Source organism: Leptodactylus fuscus, chromosome 3 (assembly GCF_031893055.1).
Source record: "Leptodactylus fuscus isolate aLepFus1 chromosome 3, aLepFus1.hap2, whole genome shotgun sequence".
Classification (NCBI taxonomy): domain Eukaryota; kingdom Metazoa; phylum Chordata; class Amphibia; order Anura; family Leptodactylidae; genus Leptodactylus; species Leptodactylus fuscus.
Genome location: NC_134267.1, coordinates 75,827,857 through 75,851,657, shown reverse-complemented (window position 1 = coordinate 75,851,657; position 23,801 = coordinate 75,827,857). Strand labels below are relative to the sequence as shown.

At 44.3% G+C, this 23,801-nt stretch overlaps 1 protein-coding gene across 1 annotated transcript in view; it reads right to left on the bottom strand.

Moving 5' to 3' along the window:
• The window catches only part of LOC142197492 (adenylosuccinate synthetase isozyme 2), a 140,047-nt gene extending 122,467 nt beyond the window's left edge, over positions 1-17,580 (bottom strand). Inside the window, exons 1-3 of the mRNA XM_075267793.1 lie at positions 17,539-17,580; positions 17,254-17,422; positions 2,537-2,639 (exon numbers count right to left, since the gene is read on the bottom strand). Coding sequence (XP_075123894.1) covers positions 2,537-2,639; positions 17,254-17,400 — 250 coding nt within the window. The 5' untranslated portion in view covers positions 17,401-17,422; positions 17,539-17,580. The remainder of the gene's footprint in view (positions 1-2,536; positions 2,640-17,253; positions 17,423-17,538) is intronic.
• Positions 17,581-23,801: the final 6,221 nt, after the last annotated feature.

The window sequence follows — 23,801 nt, the reverse complement described above, 5'->3', positions numbered from 1 at the left end:
TCCCCTCCATATATCTCTGACCTAATCTCCTTCGGAGGGCCTTCGGAGTCCAGCAGCCTCTTAGCCTTTTTTAATTCTGTGGTTGCTTCAGCCATCTTTTTTGGTGTGGCCTGCTGGGGGAGCAGTATATACAGCAGGGACAGAAATAGACTTGACAGGCTGATCAGAAGGGCTCCATGCAGGAGAATAAATCCCACCCCATGTATGAGACCTTGATGGCACTTAGCAGCACTGTTAGTGACCGTCTGCTTCACCCCAAATGTGAGAAGGAGCACTAACGCAAGTCCTTCCTTCCAACTGCGATCAGGCTGTATAATCTACATCAGACCAAATGAAGATCACTCCCGTACAGAAAACGGACTATAAGGAGCACTGGACTATAAGGCGCATTGCCCATGAGCGCCTTATAGTCCGTCTCGGTTCATATATAAGGCGCACCGGACTATAAGCCGCAGTCCGGTGCGCATTATATGTTATTGAAAGCGGCGGCAGGCAGACTTTGCCAGCGGCCACTTAACCCCCCGCGTGCCAGCCGCTTCTATTCTTAACACACACACCCCCCCCCCCCGTTTTAACATAAAACCCTGAAACAGAATGTGAAACTTACCAAGCGGTGCAGGGTGGGCGGGCATTCAGGCCTCCTCTTCCTCCGATGTTCCGTCCTCCTCCTCCGGCGCTCGCGAACTGATAATGGCCTGGGCGCATGCGCAGTAGAAGCATTATGATATTGCGCATGCGCCCAGGCCATCATCAGTTAGCGAGCGCCGGAGGAAGTGGTCAGGACATCGGAGGAAGAGGAGGCCTGAATGCCCGCCCACCTACCCTGCACCGCTCGGTAAGTTTCACGTTCTGTTTCAGGGTTCTGTTTCACGCCGGCGTGACAGCAGGGCTGCCGGACACTTCCCATTCATTTCTATGGGAGCCGGCATGCGAGCGCTCCCCATAGAAAAGAATGGACTGCTTTTTTCCATTCATTTCTATGGGAGCCGGCATGCGAGCGATCCCCATAGAAATGAATGGACTGCTTTTTTCCATTCATTTCTATGGGGAGCGCTCGCATGCCGGCTCCCATAGTAATGAATGGAAAGTGTCCGGCAGCCCTGCTGTCACGCCGGCGTGTACGGCTGTGATACACGCTGGCGTTCTGTAGTGTGAATGCACCCTTACGGTGCCTTTTATGTATGTATGGAAGCGGCACGCAGACTTTGCCGCCGCTTCCATCCATATATAAGGCGCACCGGACTATAAGGCGCACTTACGATTTCTGAGGAAATCGTAGGTTTTTATGTGCGCCTTATAGTCCGGAAAATACGGTAATGATAAGGATTATGAAGTCTTCCTTCTTTCTTTCTCTGTTCCTTAGCTGCTATAGACTCCAGTATATCTTCTCTTCTCAGCATATGGGTGTTCACTTCTGTAATATATTACTGTGTATTATCCTGTATCTGTACTACTATGCTGCTGTAACATACTGAAATTTCCCCACTGTGGGACTATTAAAGGATTATTTATCTTATCTCTGCTCTTATATGCTCCTCACACAACTGTCCCCAAGCTATCTCTAGTACATCCCCCAAACTCCTTACCAAGACACAAGACTGAACTCCAAAATCACAAACTTCAAGAAGGCCCTTAACACTCACCTATTCAGGAAGGCCTACAACATCCAATAACACTACTGTCACCATACCACTATCTGAAATGTCTCTACCCTCACCTTCTGTCTCTATCCCTCTTCCCTCAGAAGGCCTTGCAGGCAGGGTCCTCTATCCCACTGTGCTAGTTGGTCACTGTTAGTATTATATTTGTCTTGTATAGTTTGTGTAAACCCTCAAATGTAAAGCACCATGGAATTAATGGAATAAATAATATATTTTTATACATTTATAGACCGGACGTTTTCAGAAACAGGGATACCTAATGTTTGTGTGTTTCACAGTATCCAAGTACTTTTATATGTGTTCTAGTGAAAGGGTGTGATTTGCATTTTTAATACTTTTTTTTTTTAATTTAATTAGCTTTTTTTTTTTTGCATTTATTAGACCCCCCCCATAGGTCTTGAAGCACAGGGGGTCTTATCACTAATGCAATGCATTACAATGCTAATGCAATGCAAAAATCCTTAGTAGAGTAGCCTGCAATAGAAAGTATAAAATCACAGACTGGAGAGCCTTCACAAGGCTCCCGACTGTCATAGAAATGGGACACAGGTTGCTCCGGGAGCCTGTGATCACTGGTGAAATGGTGCTTCAGTCAGTTTTGACCAAGGCGCCAGAAGGGTTAATGCCCGAGATTGGTGCAGCAGTTATAGTTAAAACACCTATTCTATAAGACAACAATTGGCATATAAGACTACCCCCAACTTTTGAGCATTTTCAAGGGTTAAAAATTTGTCTTATACACCGGAAAATATGATATATTATCAAGATATACAATGAATTGCAGCTAAACTACAAGCTTTTCAGATGATTTAAAATATCAATTAAGTACAAAAAGATTTAATAAAAATCACAAGCTAAAAGAGTGGCAGACTTACCTATGAAAGCAGTAACTTTAGGGTTTATAATTCCACTTGGCAAAAGATGAAAATCATATTCAACAGAATCTACCACAACTGTGTGGCCTGCATTGTTTCCTCCCTAGATGGAAAAGGAATACAGGTTTTTAAAATATATTTGTCAGGATATTTTATCTTAAAAAAGATACTTCACCACCATATGTGACCGTGAACAAGTTATAGATATTTAATAAAACTAATTTTTTTCACTTCCAGGGGGAGGATATCATTAAGGGTAAGTTCACACTGTTTTTTTCGGTCTGGAACCTGAGGCCACCTGGCATCCAGTCACGCACTCCGCTCTGGATTAGGCCCAATGAATGGGCCTAGTCAGGAGAAAGGAGTGTCTTCAGGCCGATTCGCCAAAGAATGAGCATGTCCGAAAGAGGACCTTTCATCGATATGGGCACAGGCAGTTCTATATACTGCTGGAAAGCTTTCCGGCTTTCCCGATGTGTGCTCCGGGTAAAGATCTATCTGTCCCGATACTGTAGCTCTTTACAGTCAGAAGGGCGTTTGACAGTGTCAGTTATGTCCTTCTCTACAGCAGGGTCCATCGTGCTGTGCTGCGTGAGCGGGGAGGAACGCCCCCTCCCTCTGCTCACAGTGCTCGTCCATAGACAAGTACCATCAGAAGGGGAGGGGGCGTTCCTCCCTGCTCACACAGCACAGCACGATAGGCGCTGCTGTGAAGAAGGACGTACCTGACAGACTGTTAGAAACTCCCTTCTGACTGTAAAGAGCTACGGTAACGGGACCGATAGCTCTTTACCCCAAGCACAGATCGGGAAAGCCAACAGTGTGCTGAAGTCAGCTTTCCAACAGTATATACAACTGCCTGTGCCCAAATCGGTGAAAGGTCCTCTTTAAAATAATGAGCATCACTAAAATTTAACATATCAAAAAGCCTGTGACAGGCGGAAAAGTTCTAGTCAGTCAGAAAACAAAATGAAACACCAGTTTTTGGAAGCTATCAAATGGATGTAACACAGGGTTTTTGCACCCATAACTGGACTTCAAGTAGGCCATCAGATATGGAATTATGACTAACACCAGTAATGATGAACAGCAGGAACTTCAGAGGTTGCGTCGTTAGTATGTGAGCAAAATAGCAGCCATGTTACGACAATCTGAAAACGGCCCCAAGTAAGAGGAATAGCGGCCAATAGTGGTAGACTAGCAAAATACAGGATTCTGACACCAATATCTCATGGCACAATTTGATATACAGGTCGTCCGGAAAGTAAGCACACAAAATGAAAGGGTGGACTTTAGCCGGTATATGAAGCAGGTTTTTTTGTTTTTTTATTAATGAACATATGACCCAGAAATGCACTATTTTGGCACTGCAGGTAGACCAAGATGTCGCTCTCTCTTTGTTTCTCCTTTCACATGTCGCAGCGAGGGGTAGGAAACCGACTTCTCAGTCTACCTGCAGCGCCACAATGGTGCATTTACAGTCACTTGTTGATTGAACAAAAACAAAACAAAAAAAAAAAAAACGCCTCATATACCGGCTAAAGTCCATCCTTTCATATTGTGTTCCTACTTTCCGGACACATAGGGATCACAATGTAAAAAATTTTTCACCTATCAGTAGGTCTTTATAGAATGGGAGGAAATCCACGCAAACACGAGGAGAACATACAAACTCCTTGCATATGTTGTTCCTGGCGGGATTTTAACCCGGGACTCCAGCGCTGCAAGGCTGCAGTGCTAACCACTGAGCCATCGTGTTGCCTCTAAAGGCTTGATTATTTTAAACTCATCTCTCTGTAGGGTCTTCAAAGATGTGTCTTCTTTTTTGGATAAATGGTAGCATCTCCTAAAGGTACATCATAGCAGTTTTGAGATCCACTGTCACCATTGCAAAGTTCCACAATGTCTGTTTAGCCATCTCGCCCGCCACAGGTGGTGATCGCTGCGGTAAATGGCCAAATTGCAGGATGTAGCCGAGCTTGGGCACAGATGCAGCACAGTATGCACCCACATGCAGAGACGTCCATACAGCTACGTATGCTGCGCATCGGCACATATGTAGCAGTGCAGAGACGCAACGTAGCAGATCCAAGATGCAGGAGCAGGCTGATCAAACTGTAGCAAATTTCAGCAACATCCATTCAGCCATTTCAAACACAGAAGCTGCTCACACACTGACATAAGAACACCCCTGTAATCCAAATAGTCAGCTGTAGCAGAGCTTAGGTAGCACTATAGCACAGCCAAGAAGCAGGAGCAGGCGAATCAACAGCACTTGGCTAACTAACACCAACCCGCAGATGAAGTCGCATATATATACACATACATACACACACACACACATACACGCACGGGTATAATTCATTTTTTGCACTCGTGTATTTTGTATGTCGTTTGTTTGTCTCTGCCTGTGACTTCATCTGCGTGTTGTTGGCGTTGATCCGCCTATATTCAGTAAATTGCTGCCGTCGATGGTTTGCCTGCCCTGGCATTTCGGCAGCACTTAAAGCTGTCCTGCTGCTGAACTTGTTCCTCATACCATGCCTGTGATTGTTCCAGCATCTCAGCAGCTCGCTGGGGCTCCATATAATGAGTGTGTTGGCATTGATGAGGCGCCTGCTCTGGCGTTTTAGCAGCTGTTAAGCTGGCCTGCCACTGAACTCATTCCTGTGCCCTCGATAGCTCCGGCATCTCAGCAGCTCGTTGGGACAGCATATGATGAGCGTGTTGTTGGCGCTGATCCCCCTCAGCTCCGCTTGAGGAGAACTCTGACTTCCTTCATGGCTGTCGTTTTAGAATTTTGCAACAAATTAGATTCCTAAACACAAAGAACTCCATTGTATACAGCCAGGCCATCAGATATCATTGCATATATTCAAACCCTGTAGATAGAGACGAACACCTACCATCCAAGAACAATGGATAACCAAATCACCAGGGCCACAAGAATACCAAGATTGGATTTATTAAAATACAATACCAAACAGGAAAACAATCAGGTGCCCCTGTTTGTCACATATAACCTACACCTGGAGACGCTGAGAGGAATCAAACGCAAATTACATCCACTTCTACAAAAAGACCACCATCTAAAATCCATATTTCCAGACCCCCCTCTCCTGTGCTACAGACAGCCATCAAACCTCAGGAATATGGTTGTTAGATGCTCAGTCACCCCCAACTAACACAGGATCATTTCCATGCGGACAGATAAGGTGCAAAACCTGCCCCTCACATACTGACCACTGACAGGATAGAGATACCAGACTAACAGGGAATATAAAACCCCAGGTACATTCACCTGTAGCACACCTAATGTAGTGTATTTGATAATGTTCACCAAATGCCCCACTGAGAATCTGTATGTTGGAGAGACCGGACAGCAGCTTAGAATGCGTATGAATTCACATTGCCATACAATTAAAGAACGAAGACTGGACCTTTCCATATCAAAACATTTCTGCATGAGCATCATAATATCGATCACATGAAAATTTTGGTTTTAAAAGGGAATTTCAAATCAAAGAAAGAACAAGGAATTAATGAGTGTAAATTTATGACCCTGCTTCAAACACTGGAGAAGGGGCTAAATCGGTCACATGGTTTTATGTCAATTTACAGAAATCACTGACCTGAGAACTGATAAGAACCTAGAATTTTTACCGTATTTTGCGGACTATAAGGCGCATTACCCATGAGCGCCTTATAGTCCTGCCTAGGTCCATATATAAGGCGCACCGGACTATAAGGCGCACCGAACTATAAGGCGCAGCGCTGTCCGGTGCGCCTTATATGTGATTGAAAGCGGCGGCCGGCAGAATTTGCCGGCGGCCGCTTAACCCCCTGCGTGCCAGCCGCTTCTATTCATTTCAATGGCACGCTTCCATTGAAATGAATGGAAGCGCTCGGCACGCGAGGAGTTAAAGGGATTCTACCATTAAAAGAACTTCTTCCTTCTTGATCACATCGGAATAGCCTTAAAAGGCTATTCCGTCTCCTACCCGCCTTCTTCCGCAGCTCCGTCTCTGTCTTCTTTGGGCCTCATGGATGACGCATGCGCAGTCGGCTCTAACAGGCTCTCGCAGTGTGCTCTCACAGCACAGCGTCATTGGCTGTGCTGTGAAGAAGGGAGTCTCTGGCTAAGTGTCAGAAACACCCTTCTGACCATAGAAGAGCTACGGTACCGGACCGTAAGCTCTTCACACTGGGCCCAGATCGGGAAAGCCGACAGTGCGCTGAACTCAGCGCACTGTCAGCTTTCCGGCACTATATAGAACTGCCTATGGGCAAAATGGTGAAAGGTCCTCTTTAAATTTACTTGAGAAAGGAGCCTAGAGTACCGAAACATTGTAATCTGTCATCATTATTAGTTAGCCATTAAAAAGGTATCAACTACTGAAGACTATCAGAGTTTTTTGTTTTTTTTATATGTACAAATACATGAAAGGACAAAGCCTAATGATCTATTTACACATCGGCCTGTCTAAGGTAGGGAGTTTCCTTTACATCTAGAGGAGATTACACTTTTCCAGCAACATAGACATTTACTACAAGATAGGTGAGACTAAGGGGCAACACGGTGGCTCAGTGGTTAGCCCTGTAGCCTTGCAGCACTTGAATCCAGGGTTCGAATCCCCCCAGGAACAACATCTGCAAGGAGTTTGCATGTTCTCCCCGTGTTTGCATGGATTTCCTCCCATTCTACAAAAGACATATTGATAGGAAAAATAAAATATAGGTGAGACTATGGAACTTACCGTTATAGAATGTGTAAATTAGTTTCTTCCAGTCTGACAGTACTTGTTGCCCTTTGCCCTATTTAACCCCTTCCTGACATCTGCCGTAATAGTGCAGCGTATGCCGGATGTGTAACTACGGCGGCCACCATAGACGCCAGGTATCTACTGCTTTTTGCAATGTCAATGGCATTAACTCCTCCGGCACCTTTGACCGTGGCCATTTTTTCCGGCGGCGCATGGGCGCCGTCATTTTGCCTCTTGATCACCAGCGCCTGGAGCAAGCTCCAGGGCCGACATCAGGTTTCCATGATAGCCTTGTAAAAGCTCTCCGGCTGGTCCACATTCACTTTCTTTTGCAGGCTGGTCTATGCAGCCTGCAAAAGAAATGATTTTTTGCAATGAATTAGCATTGTAATGCATTGCATTAGTGATCAGACCCCCTGGGATTCAAGACCCCTAGCGGGGTCTAATAAATGCAAAAAAATAAAATAAAAAAAATTTAAAGAGTATAAAAATTCAAATCACCCTCCTTTCCCTAGAACACATATAAAAGTAGTTAAATACTGTGAAACACATACATGTTAGGTATCCCTGTGTCCGAAATCGCTCACTCTACAAATCTATAAAAATATTTTTCCTGTACGGTAAACGCCGTAGTGGGAAAAATAGCTAAAAGTGCCAAACCGCCGTTTTCATTCCGATAAAAATTTGAATAAGAAGCGATCACAACAATAGCATTTTCCAAAAATGGTAGAACTTTAAAGTATACCTGGCCCCACAAAAAAAAAAAATAAAAAAAAAAAAAAAAAGTTACGGCTGTCAGAATATGGAGACTTTCATAAAAAATTTTTTAACAGTTTTGGATTTCTTTTAAAGGGTTAACATGTAAATAAAATCATATTAATTTAGTATCACCGGAATCGTAACGAAACACAGAATACAGGGGACATGTCATTTTGGCTGCACAGTGAACGCCATAAAACTGAAGAAATTCGCAGAAATGCACTTTTTCTTCAAATTCACCCCATTCTGAATTTTTTTCCAGCTTCCCAGTACATTATACAGAATAATTAATGGCAGCATCATGAACAAATATTTGTCCCAGAAAGATTAAGACCTCATATGGCTCTGGGAGCAGAGAAATAAAAAAAAGTTATGGGGTTTAAAAAGAGGAGAGTCAAAAACTAAAATCAAAAAATGCCATTGGCGGGAAGGGGTTAAAGGTCAGCTCACATTGTTTATATCACATACTCCCTCTTACTCCATGTTTCCCAACTATGTCGCCTTCTTCACCAGTAGAGATGAGCGAGTACTTTTCGGATCAGCTGATCCGAACAGCACGCTCGCATAGAAATGAATGGACGTAGCCGGCACGCAGGGGGTTAAGCAGCCGGCCGCCGTCAAAGCGGAAGTACCAGGTGCATCCATTCATTTCTATGGAGCATGCTGTTCGGATCGGCTGATCCGAACAGTACTTGCTCATCTCTATTCACCAGTCATCCGGTAAGATTGTGTAGCGGTTGTATTCATAACTGTGTTCAGGCCATATTTTTCTTGATTTATTAAAGAAGCTGGGCACCATGCCACTAGCCACTGTATACTGATTATATACAGGAAATACCGAGACGACTGATGAAGATACAATTGTGGGACCAAAACGTTTCATAAAAGGTTATTAATATGGATGAAATAAATAGAGTATTTAAAGCAACATATACAAGTGCCAAGATTTTTTGAAATATAAAAAATACAAAAAAAACTTTGCAAGTCTTCAGTAGGTGATACCTTTTTTTAATGGCTAACTCATAATGATGACAGAATATGACGTTTCGAAGCTTCCTCAGAGCTCCTTCTTCAGATATATCTAAAAACACTTTCTAGAGGCTGCATATTTATAACTGGACACAGGGGTAGGATTACAGGAGGGGGGGGGGGGGGGGAAGAGGCTTATTACTATATACTTATAAAAACAAACTATCAATTGCCAGATCCCAGGTTCTTATCTTAATGGCTGTCTTAGTTCAGTAATCTGTATAGAAAGGCATAAACCCACGTGAAACGTTAATTCCATTGTCCAGCGTCTTGAATAGGGTCATGGCCTTGTACTCATAAATCAGTCGCTGTTTCCTTGATTTAAAGTTCCCTTTTAAGATCAAGATTTTCATGTCATTGATAATGTTATGATCTTCCTGGCAGAAATGTTTTTTTTTCTGCCAGGAAGATCATATCATCAATGACATGAAAATCTTGATCTTAAAAGGGAACTTTAAATCAAGGAAACAGCGACTGATTTATGAGTACAAGGCCCATGACCCTATTCAAGACGCTGGACAATGGAATGAACGTTTCACGTGGGTTTATGTCTTTCTATACAGATTACTGAACTAAGTATGTATGTGTTTATTTCCATTTTTCTTTATTTTACATATTAAAACATTTTATATGGGGAAAAAGGGATTTTTGGGGCTTTATTTCTATTTTATTTTAAACTTATTTAAACTTTTTTCCAACTTTTTTTTCCTGTCCCCTTGGGGGATTGAAGCAGTGACCGGCTGATCACCGCTTCACTACATATACACTGCAATACACGTGTTACACGTGTATTGCATTGTATAGGAAGCTGTCAGCCTGCAGCTAAAAGACATACTAAACAAGGTTAATAGATGTGGTAAAGAGGACCCAAGACAGGATATTCAGAAGGAAATTACGAAAAAGGATGCAACAGAGCACAATCTGAAATGTTTTTACACAAACGCACAAAGCATGGGAAACAAACAAGGTGAACTAGAGCTGATGATACACAAGGAAAACTATGACGTCATCGGCATCACAGAAACCTGGTGGAACGACATGCATGATTGGAACATACAGATGGAAGGATACAACTTATTCAAAAAGAATAGAACTAATAAAAGAGGGGGTGGAGTTGCATTGTATGTTAAAAAAGAACACATCTCCACAGAAATTACAGTTTTACAGAATGATAATCTACTGGAAATTATTTGGGTAGTAATTCAAGGGAAAAACAATGATAAGGACATCATACTAGGCGTTTATTACAGACCACCAGGACAGACAGAAAACATGGATGAGATTTTTTTCACAGCAAATGACCACGCTCTCAAAGAAACATGAAATAGTGATCATGGGAGACTTCAATTACCCTGACATTCATTGGGAAACCCACACAGCCAAGAGTAAAGGCTCCATCAAATTTTTATCCTCTCTAGCGGACAACTTCATTGCCCAGCTAGTAGAAGAAAACACGAGAGGAACATCCATTTTGGACCTAGTCCTAACCAACAAAGAGCACATGGTTAAGGGACTACAGGTAGCAGGGACACTGGGATTCAGCGATCATGCTATACTTGAGTTTGGGGTTGCAAGAAGAAGAAGAAGACCTGAGAAGACACAGACTTCAAGGCTCGACTTTAGCAGGGCAGACTTCAAGAGCCTGAAGGCAAGGGTTAGCAGAATTCCATGGTGCAAAATTCTTAAGCACAAAAATGCACATGAAGGGTGGGAAATCTTCCGTAGGGAAATCATTAAAGCACAGGAACTAACAATACCTAGAAGGAAGAAAAATGGGAAGCACCTAAAAATATTAGGATGGATGACCAAAAAATTACATAACCTGCTAAAAAGGAAAAAGGAAACATACAAAAAGTGGAAGATGGGAACTATACCTAAGGAAGAGTACACAGCAGTCTGCAGACTCTGCAAGACAAGCAAAGGAGCTAAGGCTGAACACGAATTGAAGCTTGCAAAAGAGGCAAAGAGTAAGGTAAAAGGATTTTGGGGATATGTTAAAAGCAAAAGAAAAGTGAAGACCATTGGAGTCCTGAAGAATGACAAAGGAGAAACAGTTAACATGGTGGAACAGCAGGTGGAGCTACTAAATTCATATTTTGTATCCGTCTTCTCCCAAGAAACTAATGGAAATATCAACATTAATGGTGATGGAGATGAGGGGAAGGAGGACTCCAAGCTGACTATAAGCGAAGGTCTGGTAAGAGAGCACTTAGCCAAGTTACAGGAAACCAAGTCCCCAGGACCAGATGATTTACACCCTAAAGTCCGGAAAGAGATAGAGGAAATAACAGAACCCCTTGCTATAATCTTCGGTAAGTCATGGGAAACAGGAGTGGTCCCTTTAGATTGGAAAAGGGCAAATGTTGTCCCCATCTACAAAAAGGGGAAAGGGACGATCCAGGAAATTACAGGCCGGTAAGTCTGACCTCGATAGCAGGAAAAATCTTTGAGCAAATTGTCAAGGAACATTTACTTCGGTACCTGGATGGGAAGGCATTAATTAACCAGAGCCAGCACGGCTTTATGACCAATAAATCTTGTCAGACTAACCTGATTTCCTTCTACAACAAAATCACTGAATGGTTGGACCAAGGGAATGCCGTGGACATAGTATAGCTTGACTTCAGTAAGGCATTTGATAAAGTATCACATAACCTTCTTATTGAAAAAATGATTAAGTATGGCTTTGACAAAAAATCAGTTAGGTGGATTCACAACTGGCTTAATGATCGGGCACAACGAGTAATACTAAATGGCTACACATCGAACTGGAAGAAAGTCAAAAGCGGGGTGCCGCAGGGCTCTGTTCTGGGCCCAGTACTTTTTAATATCTTTATAAATGATCTGGACGATGGAATTATTGGGGAACTCATAAAATTTGCAGATGATACGAAGATAGGAGGAATAGCCAACACTAGAGAGGAGAGAGAGTGTATTCAAAAGGACTTAGACACACTGGAACAATGGGCTGAGGCGAACAAAATGGTATTTAACAGGGACAAATGCAAAGTTCTATATCTGGGTAACAGAAATGTAAAAAACATATAGTATGGGAGGAATAGAACTAAGTGATAGCATAGGGGAAAAGGACTTGGGCATAATAGTAGATCACAAATTCAACATGAGCCAACAGTGCGGTGCTGCTGCAAAAAAGGCTAATAAAATTCTGGGATGTATTAAGACAAGCATTGAATCTAGATCAAGAGAGGTCATTATTCCGCTGTACTCTTCCCTGGTCAGACCACACCTGGAATACTGTGTACAGTTCTGGGCGTCTCAATTCAAGAAAGACATCGATATATTGGAGCAAGTCCAGAGAAGAGCAACCAAAATGGTGGAAGGTCTGCAAACCATGTCCTATGAGGAGCAGCTAAAAGAATTGGGATTGTTTAGTTTGCAGAAGAGAAGGCTGAGGGGAGATTTAATAGCAGTCTACAAATATCTGAAAGGTAGTCACAGTGCAGAGGGATCTACCCTATTCTCATTAGCACAAGGAAGTACAAGAAGCAATGGGATGAAACTAAAGGGAAAGAGATACAGATTAGACATTAGGAAAAACTTTCTGACAGTGAGGGTAGTGAGAGAGTGGAATAGGCTGCCACGGGAGGTGGTGGGCACTCCATCAATGGAAATCTTCAAGCGGAATCTGGATAAACATATAGCTGGGATGATTTAGGAAAACCTGCACTCGCAGGGGGTTGGACCCGATGGCCCTTGAGGTCCCTTCCAACTCTACCATAAGAATAAGAAAAGTGTGGACGCACAGGCTGACAGCTTCCTTTTTAGGCAGGATCAACCAGGTACGTGAAGGGGGTAAGTGATGGGGCAGACCCGGGGTCACTGATCAGACCCCGGGCTGCCCCCTACGAGCACCGGCACCCCCCGAAACCGGCGCGGGGGGTGCCGATCGGCACCATAACAGACAGAAACCCCGGAGGTGCCGGCGGTCATGTTGACCGCCGGCATATCAGGGGTTAACACCCGCGATTGGACCCGGTTCCGACCGCGGGTGTTACGGAGCATTGTCAGCCGTGTATTACGGCTGACACCCGCAGTGCATGGTGCGCACACAGTTTCTGTGTGCGCACCATGCATTCACAGTAAGGGTACATTCACACTACGGAACGCCAGCGTGTATCACAGCCATACACGCCGGCGTTACAGCAGGGCTGCTGGACACTTCCCATTCATTTCTATGGGAGCCGGCATGCGAGCGCTCCCCATAGAAATGAATGGAAAAAAGCAGTCCATTCATTTCTATGGGGAGCGCTCGCATGCCGGCTCCCATAGAAATGAATGGGAAGTGTCCGGCAGCCCTGCTGTAACGCCGGCGTGTACGGCTGAGATACACGCTGGCGTTCCGTAGTGTGAATGCACCCTAATAGTATGGCGGTTTGCGGGAAGCCCTTCCCGGCAGCGCCGTACTATTACGGCGAATGTCGGGAAGGGGTTAAGACCAAGCCTAAAAGTACCTTTATGACCAGGCCTCATTTTTCAATCTGACATGTGTCACTTTATGCGGTAATAACTTTGAGATGCATTAATTTATCATGGTGATTCTGAGACTGTTTTCTCTTGACACATTGTACTTCGTGTCAGTGGTACATTTTGGTCAATATGTTTTGTCTTTTAATATGAACAAATAGGAAATTTGGTGAAAATTTTGAAAAAAATGCACTGAACAACATTTCTAAAGGCTATGCAAAGATGTGATTAGTTAAAAATGACTTTTCCCAGTGATAGAGCCTCTTTAACCCTTTCCCACTGATGGCATTTTTTGATTTTCGTTTTTGACTCCCCTCCTTCTAAACCCCATAGCTTTTTTATTTCTCCACTCCCAGAGCCATATGAGGTCTTAATTTTTGCGGGACAAATTTTTCTTCATGATGCCACCATTAATTATTCTATATAATGTACTGGGAAGCAGGAAAAAAAATTCAGAATGGGGTGGATTTGAAGAAAAAATGCATTTCAGCGACTTTCTTACGGGCTTTGGTTTTACAGCGTTCACTGTGCAGCCAAAATGACATGTCCCCTGTATTCTGTGTTTCGGTACAGTTCCAGGGATACCAAATTCCATTGTTTTTATTTACATTTTGACCCCTTAAAAGGGGCTCTATCAGCAAAATCATGCTGATAGAGCCCCACATATGCGTGAATAGCCTTTAAAAAATGTTATATTAAACTATCACCCCCCCCCCCCCCCCCCCCGTTTTAAAATAAAACCCTAAAACAGAATGTGATAAACTTACCGAACGTGCATGGTGCGCCATCAGGGTGCGCCATCTTCTTCATCCACGCCTCCTCTTCCTCCGCTGTCCTCGGGTCCAGTCTTCCTCCGGTGCTCGCAAACGGACATTGCTTTAAAAAAATGGCCTGGGCGCATGCGCAGTAGCCGTAGTAGAAGCAGCATGCTACTGCGCATGCGCCCAGGCCATTTTTTTTTTTAAGGGGTAGTTTAATATAACATTTACGGTGCCTGAATAGCCTTTTTTAATAGCCTTTTTCACTCTGGTACTCAGAGTGAAAGAATTGAAAGGCATGCTCAAATTATTCTGTCACACCTATCGAGAAATTGTACATAAGTAAAACCCCGTGTCGCACTGGACAAGGGTTGCGTCTAGGTCCTCCCTTCAGCAACACCAATCTAGTCACCTCACTAGCCTAGAATGGAGTTGCTAGAGTGCGAACCTACCAAGAGCAACTCCATTTTAGACAATTCATTACTGAGTTGAGTAGGCTTAAAGCAGTAGACACCCGGCGGTCGCCATAGTTACACACCCGACATGCGCCGTACTATTACAGCAGATGTCGGGAAGGGGTTAATGTCACCCTCCAGCTGCCCCAGTTTAATGACCCACTCTAGTTTATGCTAGTTTAAACTGGGGCACCAGGAGAGGGACATTTGGAGAAGAACTTTATAATGTGGGGGTGTATAATGTTAGAGCAACTGTAGGAGGATTAAACTTTGTGGGGGACACATGGAAAAAGACTGAAAATGGGTGGAGTAAACATAGAAGCGGGTGGAGCTAAATTTGTCACAGCACGCATAGCCCTCTAGAACAGTTTCAATTTCTCATGCGGCCCCATGGGAAAATTAAATTGCCTACCCCTGCGCTAGACTGTCAGGAAAAGCCTTTTGACAGTGGGAAAAGAATGGTGCCGAAATTAACGGCACCTTACTCTCTAGCCCCGGGGCTCATAACAGGAAAGCTGACAGTCTATAAAACCGCATATGCATGAGGACATGAAAGGTCCTCTTTGAAGGGATCCTATCATTAAAACACTTTTTTTTTCCTCACTAAGGGTGCATTCAGACTACGTAACGCCGGGCGTGTATGAGAGCCGTACACGCCGGCATTACGGCAGACTGCCGAACACTTCCCATTCACTTCAATGGGAGCGCTCGTAACAGCGGCGTTTACGAGCGCTCCCATTGAAGTGAATGGGAAGTGTTCGGCAGTCTGCCGTAATGCCGGCGTGTACGGCTCTCATACACGCCCGGCGTTACGTAGTCTGAATGCACCCTAACACGTCGGAATAGCCTTAAGAAAGGCTATTCTCCTACCTTTAGATGTCTTCTCTGCACCATCGTTTGGTATACGGTGGTGCAGTTTTATTCCCAGTTTTTGTCGGTATGCAAATGAGTTCTCTCCTAGCATCCTCCTGGGGGCATCCTCAATGCTGTGAGAGAACTCTCCAGCGATGCCTCTATCATATTCCAGAACGGCCACTCCCTGCATCTTCTTCCGGCGCAGGCTTTAAACTTCTAGGCCTCAGGCAAAGCAGACTGCGCATCCCAACCAGACACAAGAAAATGACCACTTTCACAGTACTGTAAGGGGCCATTTTCTTGTGGCCGGCAACATGCGCAGTTGGCTTTGCCCTAGGACCGAGGCCTAGAAGTTTGAAGAAGACGCGTGAAGAGGACGTTCCTGAAGATGGAGGCGGCGCTGGAGAGTTCTCACAGCATTGGGGACACCCCCAGTGCTGCAAGAGAACTCATTAGCATAACAATAAAAACCAGGATTAATACCAAACGGCAGCACGGAGAAGACATCTAAGGATAGGAGAATAGCCTTTCTCAAGGCTATTCCAGTGTTAGTGAGAAAAAAAAAAAAAAAGAGTTTTATTGATAGGATCCCTTTAAACACTGAGGAGACATATTTAGCTGTATCTAATAAAATTTAATTTTTTTTTTTTTTTATTAGGCAAGGTCCCCTTTCTTAGGCCGCTTATTGGCCACAGCAGTCATGTGACCACTGATCAGATCACACTGGGAAACACTGGAGCACCGAAGGACAGAAACACATGATTTTTCTTCCCCACCTCTCCCATCCCCAAAAAATAAAAAATAAACACCCTTTTAAGTTCAGTACTGTAGAACTGCAGATGACTCAAGACATTGTCAGCCACTTGAACATAAATACATTGGCGCCAATCTGCCCCATTATTAAAACTATGGGAGGGGGGCGGTAAGAGTAAACAGAAGAGTTGATAATGAAGATCCACTTTTAGCAATGAAAGGTTAATCATTTTTTTGTTCGACTGGATGACGTTTAATAATAGTTTCCAGCTTTTATTGACACCATGCTATATTTAAAAACCTTCCGATACCAACAAAATGCAACTAATTCGCTCTAAACATAATAGTGAAGGCTCTTCCGACATGAAAACGGGTTAATTAGATGTGTGTCCTTGTGCACTATGCTGCCGGTAGTTTTAACACATGGTGGTAGGCCGAGGAATAAAAGTCCAATGTCACCACTAGATCTGCTTCCAGCACGTTTCAGTCATTAGCATGCCGAAACAAGAACGACAGCAAGCACGCCATTAACACGAAGTTTGACGCCTGCAACACTCATCCCGTTATGCGAATAGAGCGAGAAAGCAAGCAAGCAAAATCGAAACACGTAGGCGCACACGGCCAGCAACAACATTAAAATGCGTTCTTGCTTGCTGCCCCATCTTATGCATAATGTTTGGCGCGTAATGCGAAGGGCGCCCCGCAGGTCTCCACAGTGGGGTACAGCTCTCGATCAGCGGCTACTGGATAATGACATAGAATGACTACATATTACATACAATAGCTAAGCAATGCAAGCAACACTATACACTTTAAAATGAGTGCAACCTGCTCCCTCCCTTCACAAGGCCTTGGCTTACCTGACAGCGGCACACGATGTCAGCGTCTTGTGCCAACAAATCCACCACTTTGCCTTTACCTTCATCACCCCACTGAGCTCCTAACACCACAGTCACTTTGTTCGGCGATGCCGCAGGATTAATGGATGTGCTTTCTCCGTTAGACATGATGGCCAGTTGCGTCGGTCCGCTGCCCGAAGACAGGACACCATCAATCATTAAATGGAATAATAGGAAAGGCAAATCTTAAAACGGCAAATATTCTGCAACAGAAAATAAAATTTCGTGCAGCTTTTCGCAACTCACCCGACAGCGACTAAGGCAGGAAAGAGAGAAGGAGGAAGGAGGAAGGAGAAGAAGAATTTAAAAAAAAAAAAAAAAAAAAAAAAAAAAAAAAAATTGTAACCCTTTGTGTTCCTTCTTCCTGATGTAAGTAGCAGTTGGCGGGAAGTAGTATTATTTAGCGCCATCTGCTGGTACTCAGAGTGAAAGAATTGAAAGGTGTGCTCAAATTATTCTGTCACACCTATCGAGAAATTGTACATAAGTAAAACCCCGTGTCGCACTGGACAAGGGTTGCGTCTAGGTCCTCCCTTCAGCAACACCAATCTAGTCACCTCACTAGCCTAGAATGGAGTTGCTAGAGTGCGAACCTACCAGGAGCAACTCCATTTTAGACAATTCATTACTGAGTTGACTAGGCTTGAATTGCTTGGGGGTAGGACTTGCTCGAACCAACTCCAATGTAGCCTGTTCATTACTGAAATAACTAGAATGGAGTTGCAAATAGGAGCTGCCCCCAGAAACTCCAATCTAGTCACCTCACTTCAGGACAATCTAGAGTGGAGTTTCTATAGGGAGGATACTGCAGTATGGTCACAACTGGAGAAGAAGGACATGAATATATAGAGTTTTGAAACGTTATCAATAGGAATGGAGGAAAAATACATTCATGGACATGATAGATAGATAGATAGATAGATAGATAGATAGATAGATAGATAGATAGATAGATAGATAGATAGTAAAAAAAAGAAAATCTAGCAGGACCAGCAAATCTGGGTAGCGTTCTATAAATTGCACAGCAGAAGCCCCTCTCCAGCCAAAAGGGTTCCTAAGGGTTAGTTCACACGGGGCAAGAGGGAGCGGATTTTTCTCTGAATCCTCCTCAAAATCCGCCCCCTCACAATAGAGGTCTATGCAGTCCTCTAGCATTTTTTTTTCCGCTAGCGGTTTGTTCCCACTAGCGGAAAAAAGAAGCAAGCTGCCCTTTCTTGAGGCGGACGCCGCAGTGGAGATTGCCATGGCTCGTCAAGTCAATCCCTCCGGACTAGGCCCATTCATTTGGGCCTACTCCGGAGCAGGAAGCTCGGACTGTCGGAAGCCGCTTCCCGCATAAAAATCAGGACCAAAATAAGGCGATCACTAGCCCGTGTGAACTAGCCCTTATAGAAAAAACAATCCAATCGTCCAGAAACTTGTGTAGATGATCGTAAATGTCCTTTTATTGAAAAAGAATTACACCATGTATTGGTTCTCACAGGCACTTGGCAGATCGGACTCATATATATATATATATATATATATATATATATATATGTTATAATATATATAACATCCCCCATCAACATCCCCATTAACACAGACCACCCCAACCCCCCTCCAAGTCTCCTGTCCCTCACTGCCTCCTTTGGTATCTCCCAGTGGTCCTCCTCTGCCACCCACATAAAGGGGGGCACACTAGATCTCATATTCACCCGCCTCTGCTCCATATGCGGCCTTTCTAACTCTCCTTCCATGCTCTCTGACCGCAACCTGCTGACATTCTCTGCCCTCTCCTCTCCAATAGACCCCCCAACCTCTAAACCAACACGCCCCCGCAGGAACCTAAACCGTCTTGACATCCACACGCTCTAAGACACGCTTTACCACTTGCTGATATATCCTCACTCCAGGACGCAGATGCCGCTGCTGCCTTCTATAATACCACCATGACCTCAGCCCTTGACTCTGTGGCCCCCTTCACAACCACTAGAGCCCGACCTATCAATAGGCAACCCTAACACACTGACCTGACTAAAAAACTGAGACGTGCCGTGCGGGTTGCAGAGTGCCTCTGGAAGAAAAGCCACTCCCAGGAGGACTTCCTCAGTTACAAAGAGGCAGTTCTCGCATTTAAGAACGCACTCACCTCCGCAAAGCAGATCTACTTCACCACACTGATATCTGCACTCTCTCGCAATCCCTAACAGCTATTCACCACCTTCAACTCCCTCCTCCGTCCTCCTGTGCCCCCTCCGACGTCACTGAGCTGACGACTTCGCCTTTTACTTCAAAACTAAAATTTACACCATCAGAGACAGTCTCACCCTACTCCTCCGACAACCCCTCTACCCAACTACTTGCTGCTCCTCATCGCTGACCTGTTTCTTCACCATAACTGACGAAAAAGTCTCCTCTCTAATCTCTAAATCCCACCTCACCTCCTGCGCACTTAACCCGATCCAGTCACATCTCATCCCCAAACTCACTGAAGTCATTACTCCAGCCCTAACCCATCTCTTCAACCTATCAATAGCCAATGGATCCTTCCCCTCCGCCTTCAAACACGCCACAGTCACGCCCATACTTAAGAACCGTCCCTCGACCCGTCTTCTCCAGCCAACTATCGTCCCATCTCACTGCTCCCGTATGCCTCAAAACTGCTTGAGCAACAGGTCCACTCCAAACTCTCCTCCCATCTCTCCTATCAGACCCACGTCACTCCACTGAAACTGCCCTAAAAAAAGTCACTAATGACCTGCTAACCGACAAAGCCAAGCGCCATTACTCTGTCCTCCTCCTCCTTGACCTCTCCTCTGCCTTTGACACAGTCGACCACTCCCTCCTGTTAGAAATTCTCTCATCCCTTGGTATCTCAGGCCTGACCCTTTCCTGGAGCTCCTCATAGCTCACCGACCACACATTCAGCATCTCCCACTTGCACACCACCTCCTCACCACACCCTCTCTCTGCAGGTGTCCCCCAAGGCTCTGTCCTAGGACCCCTCCTGTTCTCCATCTACACCCTTGGCCTGGGCCAACTCATAGAATCTCATGGTTTCCAGTACCATTGCTATGCTGATGACACCCAAATATACATCTCTGGACCAGACATAACCTCTCTGCTAGCCAGAGTTCCAGATTGTTTAATGGCTGTAGCCTCCTTCTTCTCCTCCCACTTTCTCAATCTCAATATGGAGAAAACAGAGTTCATCATCTTTGCCCCACCCATATGGCCCCTCCACGCGATCCATCTATCTAAGTCAATGGAGCCACACTTACCCGTGTCCCGCGGGCACAATGCCTTGGGGTAACACTGGACCCCGACCTATCCTTCAAGTCGTACGTTCAAACCTTCAACACTTCCTCCCGCCTCCAACTCAACAACATCCACCGAATCCACTCCTTCCTCACCCCTGAAACTACTAAAACGCTCGTCCAGGCCCTCATAATCTCCCGCCTAGATTACTGCAACACCCTTCTCCATGGACTCCCAGCCAACACCCTCGCCCCCTCCAGTCCACCTTAAACTGCGCTGCTCGCTTAATTCACCTCTCCCCCCGATCTTCGTCAGCTGCTCCCTTCTGCCAGTCCCTCCACTAGCTACCCATAACCCAGCAAATTGAGTTCAAGCTACTAACATTAACATTCAAAGCAATACACAACCTGTCCCCTCCATATATCTCCAACCTAATCTCCCGCTACCTGCCCACACGTAACCTCAGATCCTCCAATGACCTCCTACTCTGCTCTGCTCTCATCCGCTCCTCACACAACTGTCTCCAAGTTTTCTCCCGTGCATCCCCCATACTCCTTACCAAGACCCATAAGACTGACCTCCACAAACACAGACTTCAAAAAGGCTCACCTATTCAGGAAGGCCTACTACCTCCAATAACACTATCACCACACCACCATCTGAACAGTCTCCCCCTCTCCCTCATAGATTGTAAGCCCTAGCGAGCAGGGCCCTCTACCCCTCTGTGCCAGTCGGTCACTGTTAGTTTTATATCTACATGTATATTTTGTGTACTGTATGTAACCCCCAAATGTAAAGCACCATGGAATTAATGGTGCTATATAAATTAACAATAATAAATATATACATATATATACATACACATACACCGTGTATATATGGAAACCCCGCCTACACCCAAAGTGCATGAGGAGAGCGACACCTTTCCGTTACAGGTCCTAGCTGGAGAGGAAGATGATGCCTCTTCCCCAGATCCTGAGCCTAACATACCTGAATTAGAGGTCTCATGGGATAATTTTGGTACTGCACAGTTGAGAGATCCCACTCTTGCAAATGCTTGTGATAATGTGACAGTTGTTAACAATGTGCCTCAGGAACCTGATGCTGACCACCAATTCCCACATCTTGCTATGAATAATGACCTCTTGTATCGGTTTGCAAAAAGTAATGGGGAAATTGTGGAGCAGCTTCTTGTACCAAAGCCATACCGTTGTATGATACTTGATATGGCCCATAATCATGTGCTTGGGGGACACCTAGGGCCGGAAAAACACAGGAGAGGATTCTCCAAAGATTTTATTGGCCAGGTGTGTACAGGGAAGTGAAGGACTACTGTGTGTCCTGTGCTACGTGTCAGGTATGTGTCAGGTACATGCCCCAGCCCCACATTTCTGTAGTCCCTGGGTTTGCCTGCCCATCATTGAAGTGCCTTTTGAAAGGATTGGTATGGACTTGGTCAGTCCAATAGTCAAGTCAGCTATAGGTCACCAAGATTACGCTACTCGCTATCCTGAGGCGGTTCCCTTGCGTAATACGACATCAAAGAGTATTGCCCGTGAGTTATTCTATATGTTTTCAAGGACAGGCATACCTAAAGAGATACTGACCGACCAAGGCACACCTTTCATGTCAAATGATGCCAACACCTCTGCAATGCAACTGGGACAGCAGGGGAAGCATGCCTGGGGGCATCTAACAAGCCCAAGTCACTGTTTTACCCCAACATCACAGCCTAACAACTACACACTTTCCACACTCAAAAAAAACTCTATCAAAATTGTAAAATACCTGGAAACCTTCTTTCTTCCAAAATGGATGGACACAAACCCAAATTTAAGCTCAACAAACATTATCAAACACCCCTTTAAATCACGTTGCCCATGACAACCACAGATGGAATAGGCAATGGGAAATCCATCAGTACCCACCCTGAACTGTCATTGTCTCAAAAGAAAAAAAAGAAGACACCGAGCAAACCGTAGTGTAGATCTGTATAATTAAGATTTGGTGAAATAACAGTGTAGGCTCACCTTTAAGAGTTGTGTAGATACACAACACTTCACAAAGCAACAAGATCACTAGGCAGGGATCCTATAGTTGGGTACAGCTGCGAGGTACCTCACACCACGTGGGTGTATGAAAATGCAAGAATGGACCAAGTTGTCAATTTGTGATTACAAATCCAGGACAAGGAGGACCCGCGCTGATAGATTTAGGTGAAAAAAATGACTTTATTGGAACAACACACTACGCGTTTCGGGCATACACTCTGCCCTTCTTCAGGTGCAATGGTTCTAAACAAATAACAATAAATAAAAAACATATAGCAAAATATGTACCTAAAATACTTTGTGGTCACATAAAAACAACAGATGTCTTTGACCATTATAAAACAAGATAGAAAAAAGGGAGAGGAGTTCATTCCCTACGTAGTAGGCAGAGATGTTCTATGACTAAAAACACAAATATAAATACTTTTTGGTAAAATGCCATTTAAAAAGATTAGCAGTAACATCTTATAATAAGATGTTCCTATTTAAAAACCAGGGTCTGTCGTATTGAGCACAATCCTATGCACAACAATAGTCTCTAACAGAGACTAAAACATGCCAACTCTGAAGGAGCAAACTCCAAGTGTTTTCCACATTACCACAATGTTCAGACAATAAGTAGTTCTAATAGTAACCCATCATTTAACCGGAGTGCAATATTGTGACTCTGAACTTGGGTTTCTAACAATTGATACAATAATGTATTTGTCCAAACCATAAAACTTTAATCAGTTGTGTATTGTACAAAAGGTAGTTCTATATTGTTCTTCCAATTCTCTGTTTTAAGGAATATGTCCTCCTAATTGTCTGCTGAGAAAAAAAGAAAAAGATGTTTTCCCTATGATTAACATAAAAGACATTCCTATGGGTTTCTAACAATTGATACAATAATATATTTGTCAACACAAAAGAAAGCCTGTGCAGATGATTGATTGCACATATGGATCTGGAAACTAGGACCTGCGCGTGTGTGTTGCTGTGTCAGGCATACACACACGCGGCTCTCTATGTAAGAGTACAGCGGAATAATGACCTCTCTTGATCTAGATTCAATGCTTGTCTTAATACATCCCAGAATTTTATTAGCCTTTTTTGCAGCAGCACCGCACTGTTGGCTCATGTTGAATTTGTGATCTACTATTATGCCCAAGTCCTTTTCCCCTATGCTATCACTAAGTTCTATTCCTCCCATACTATATTTGTTTTTTACAGTTCTGT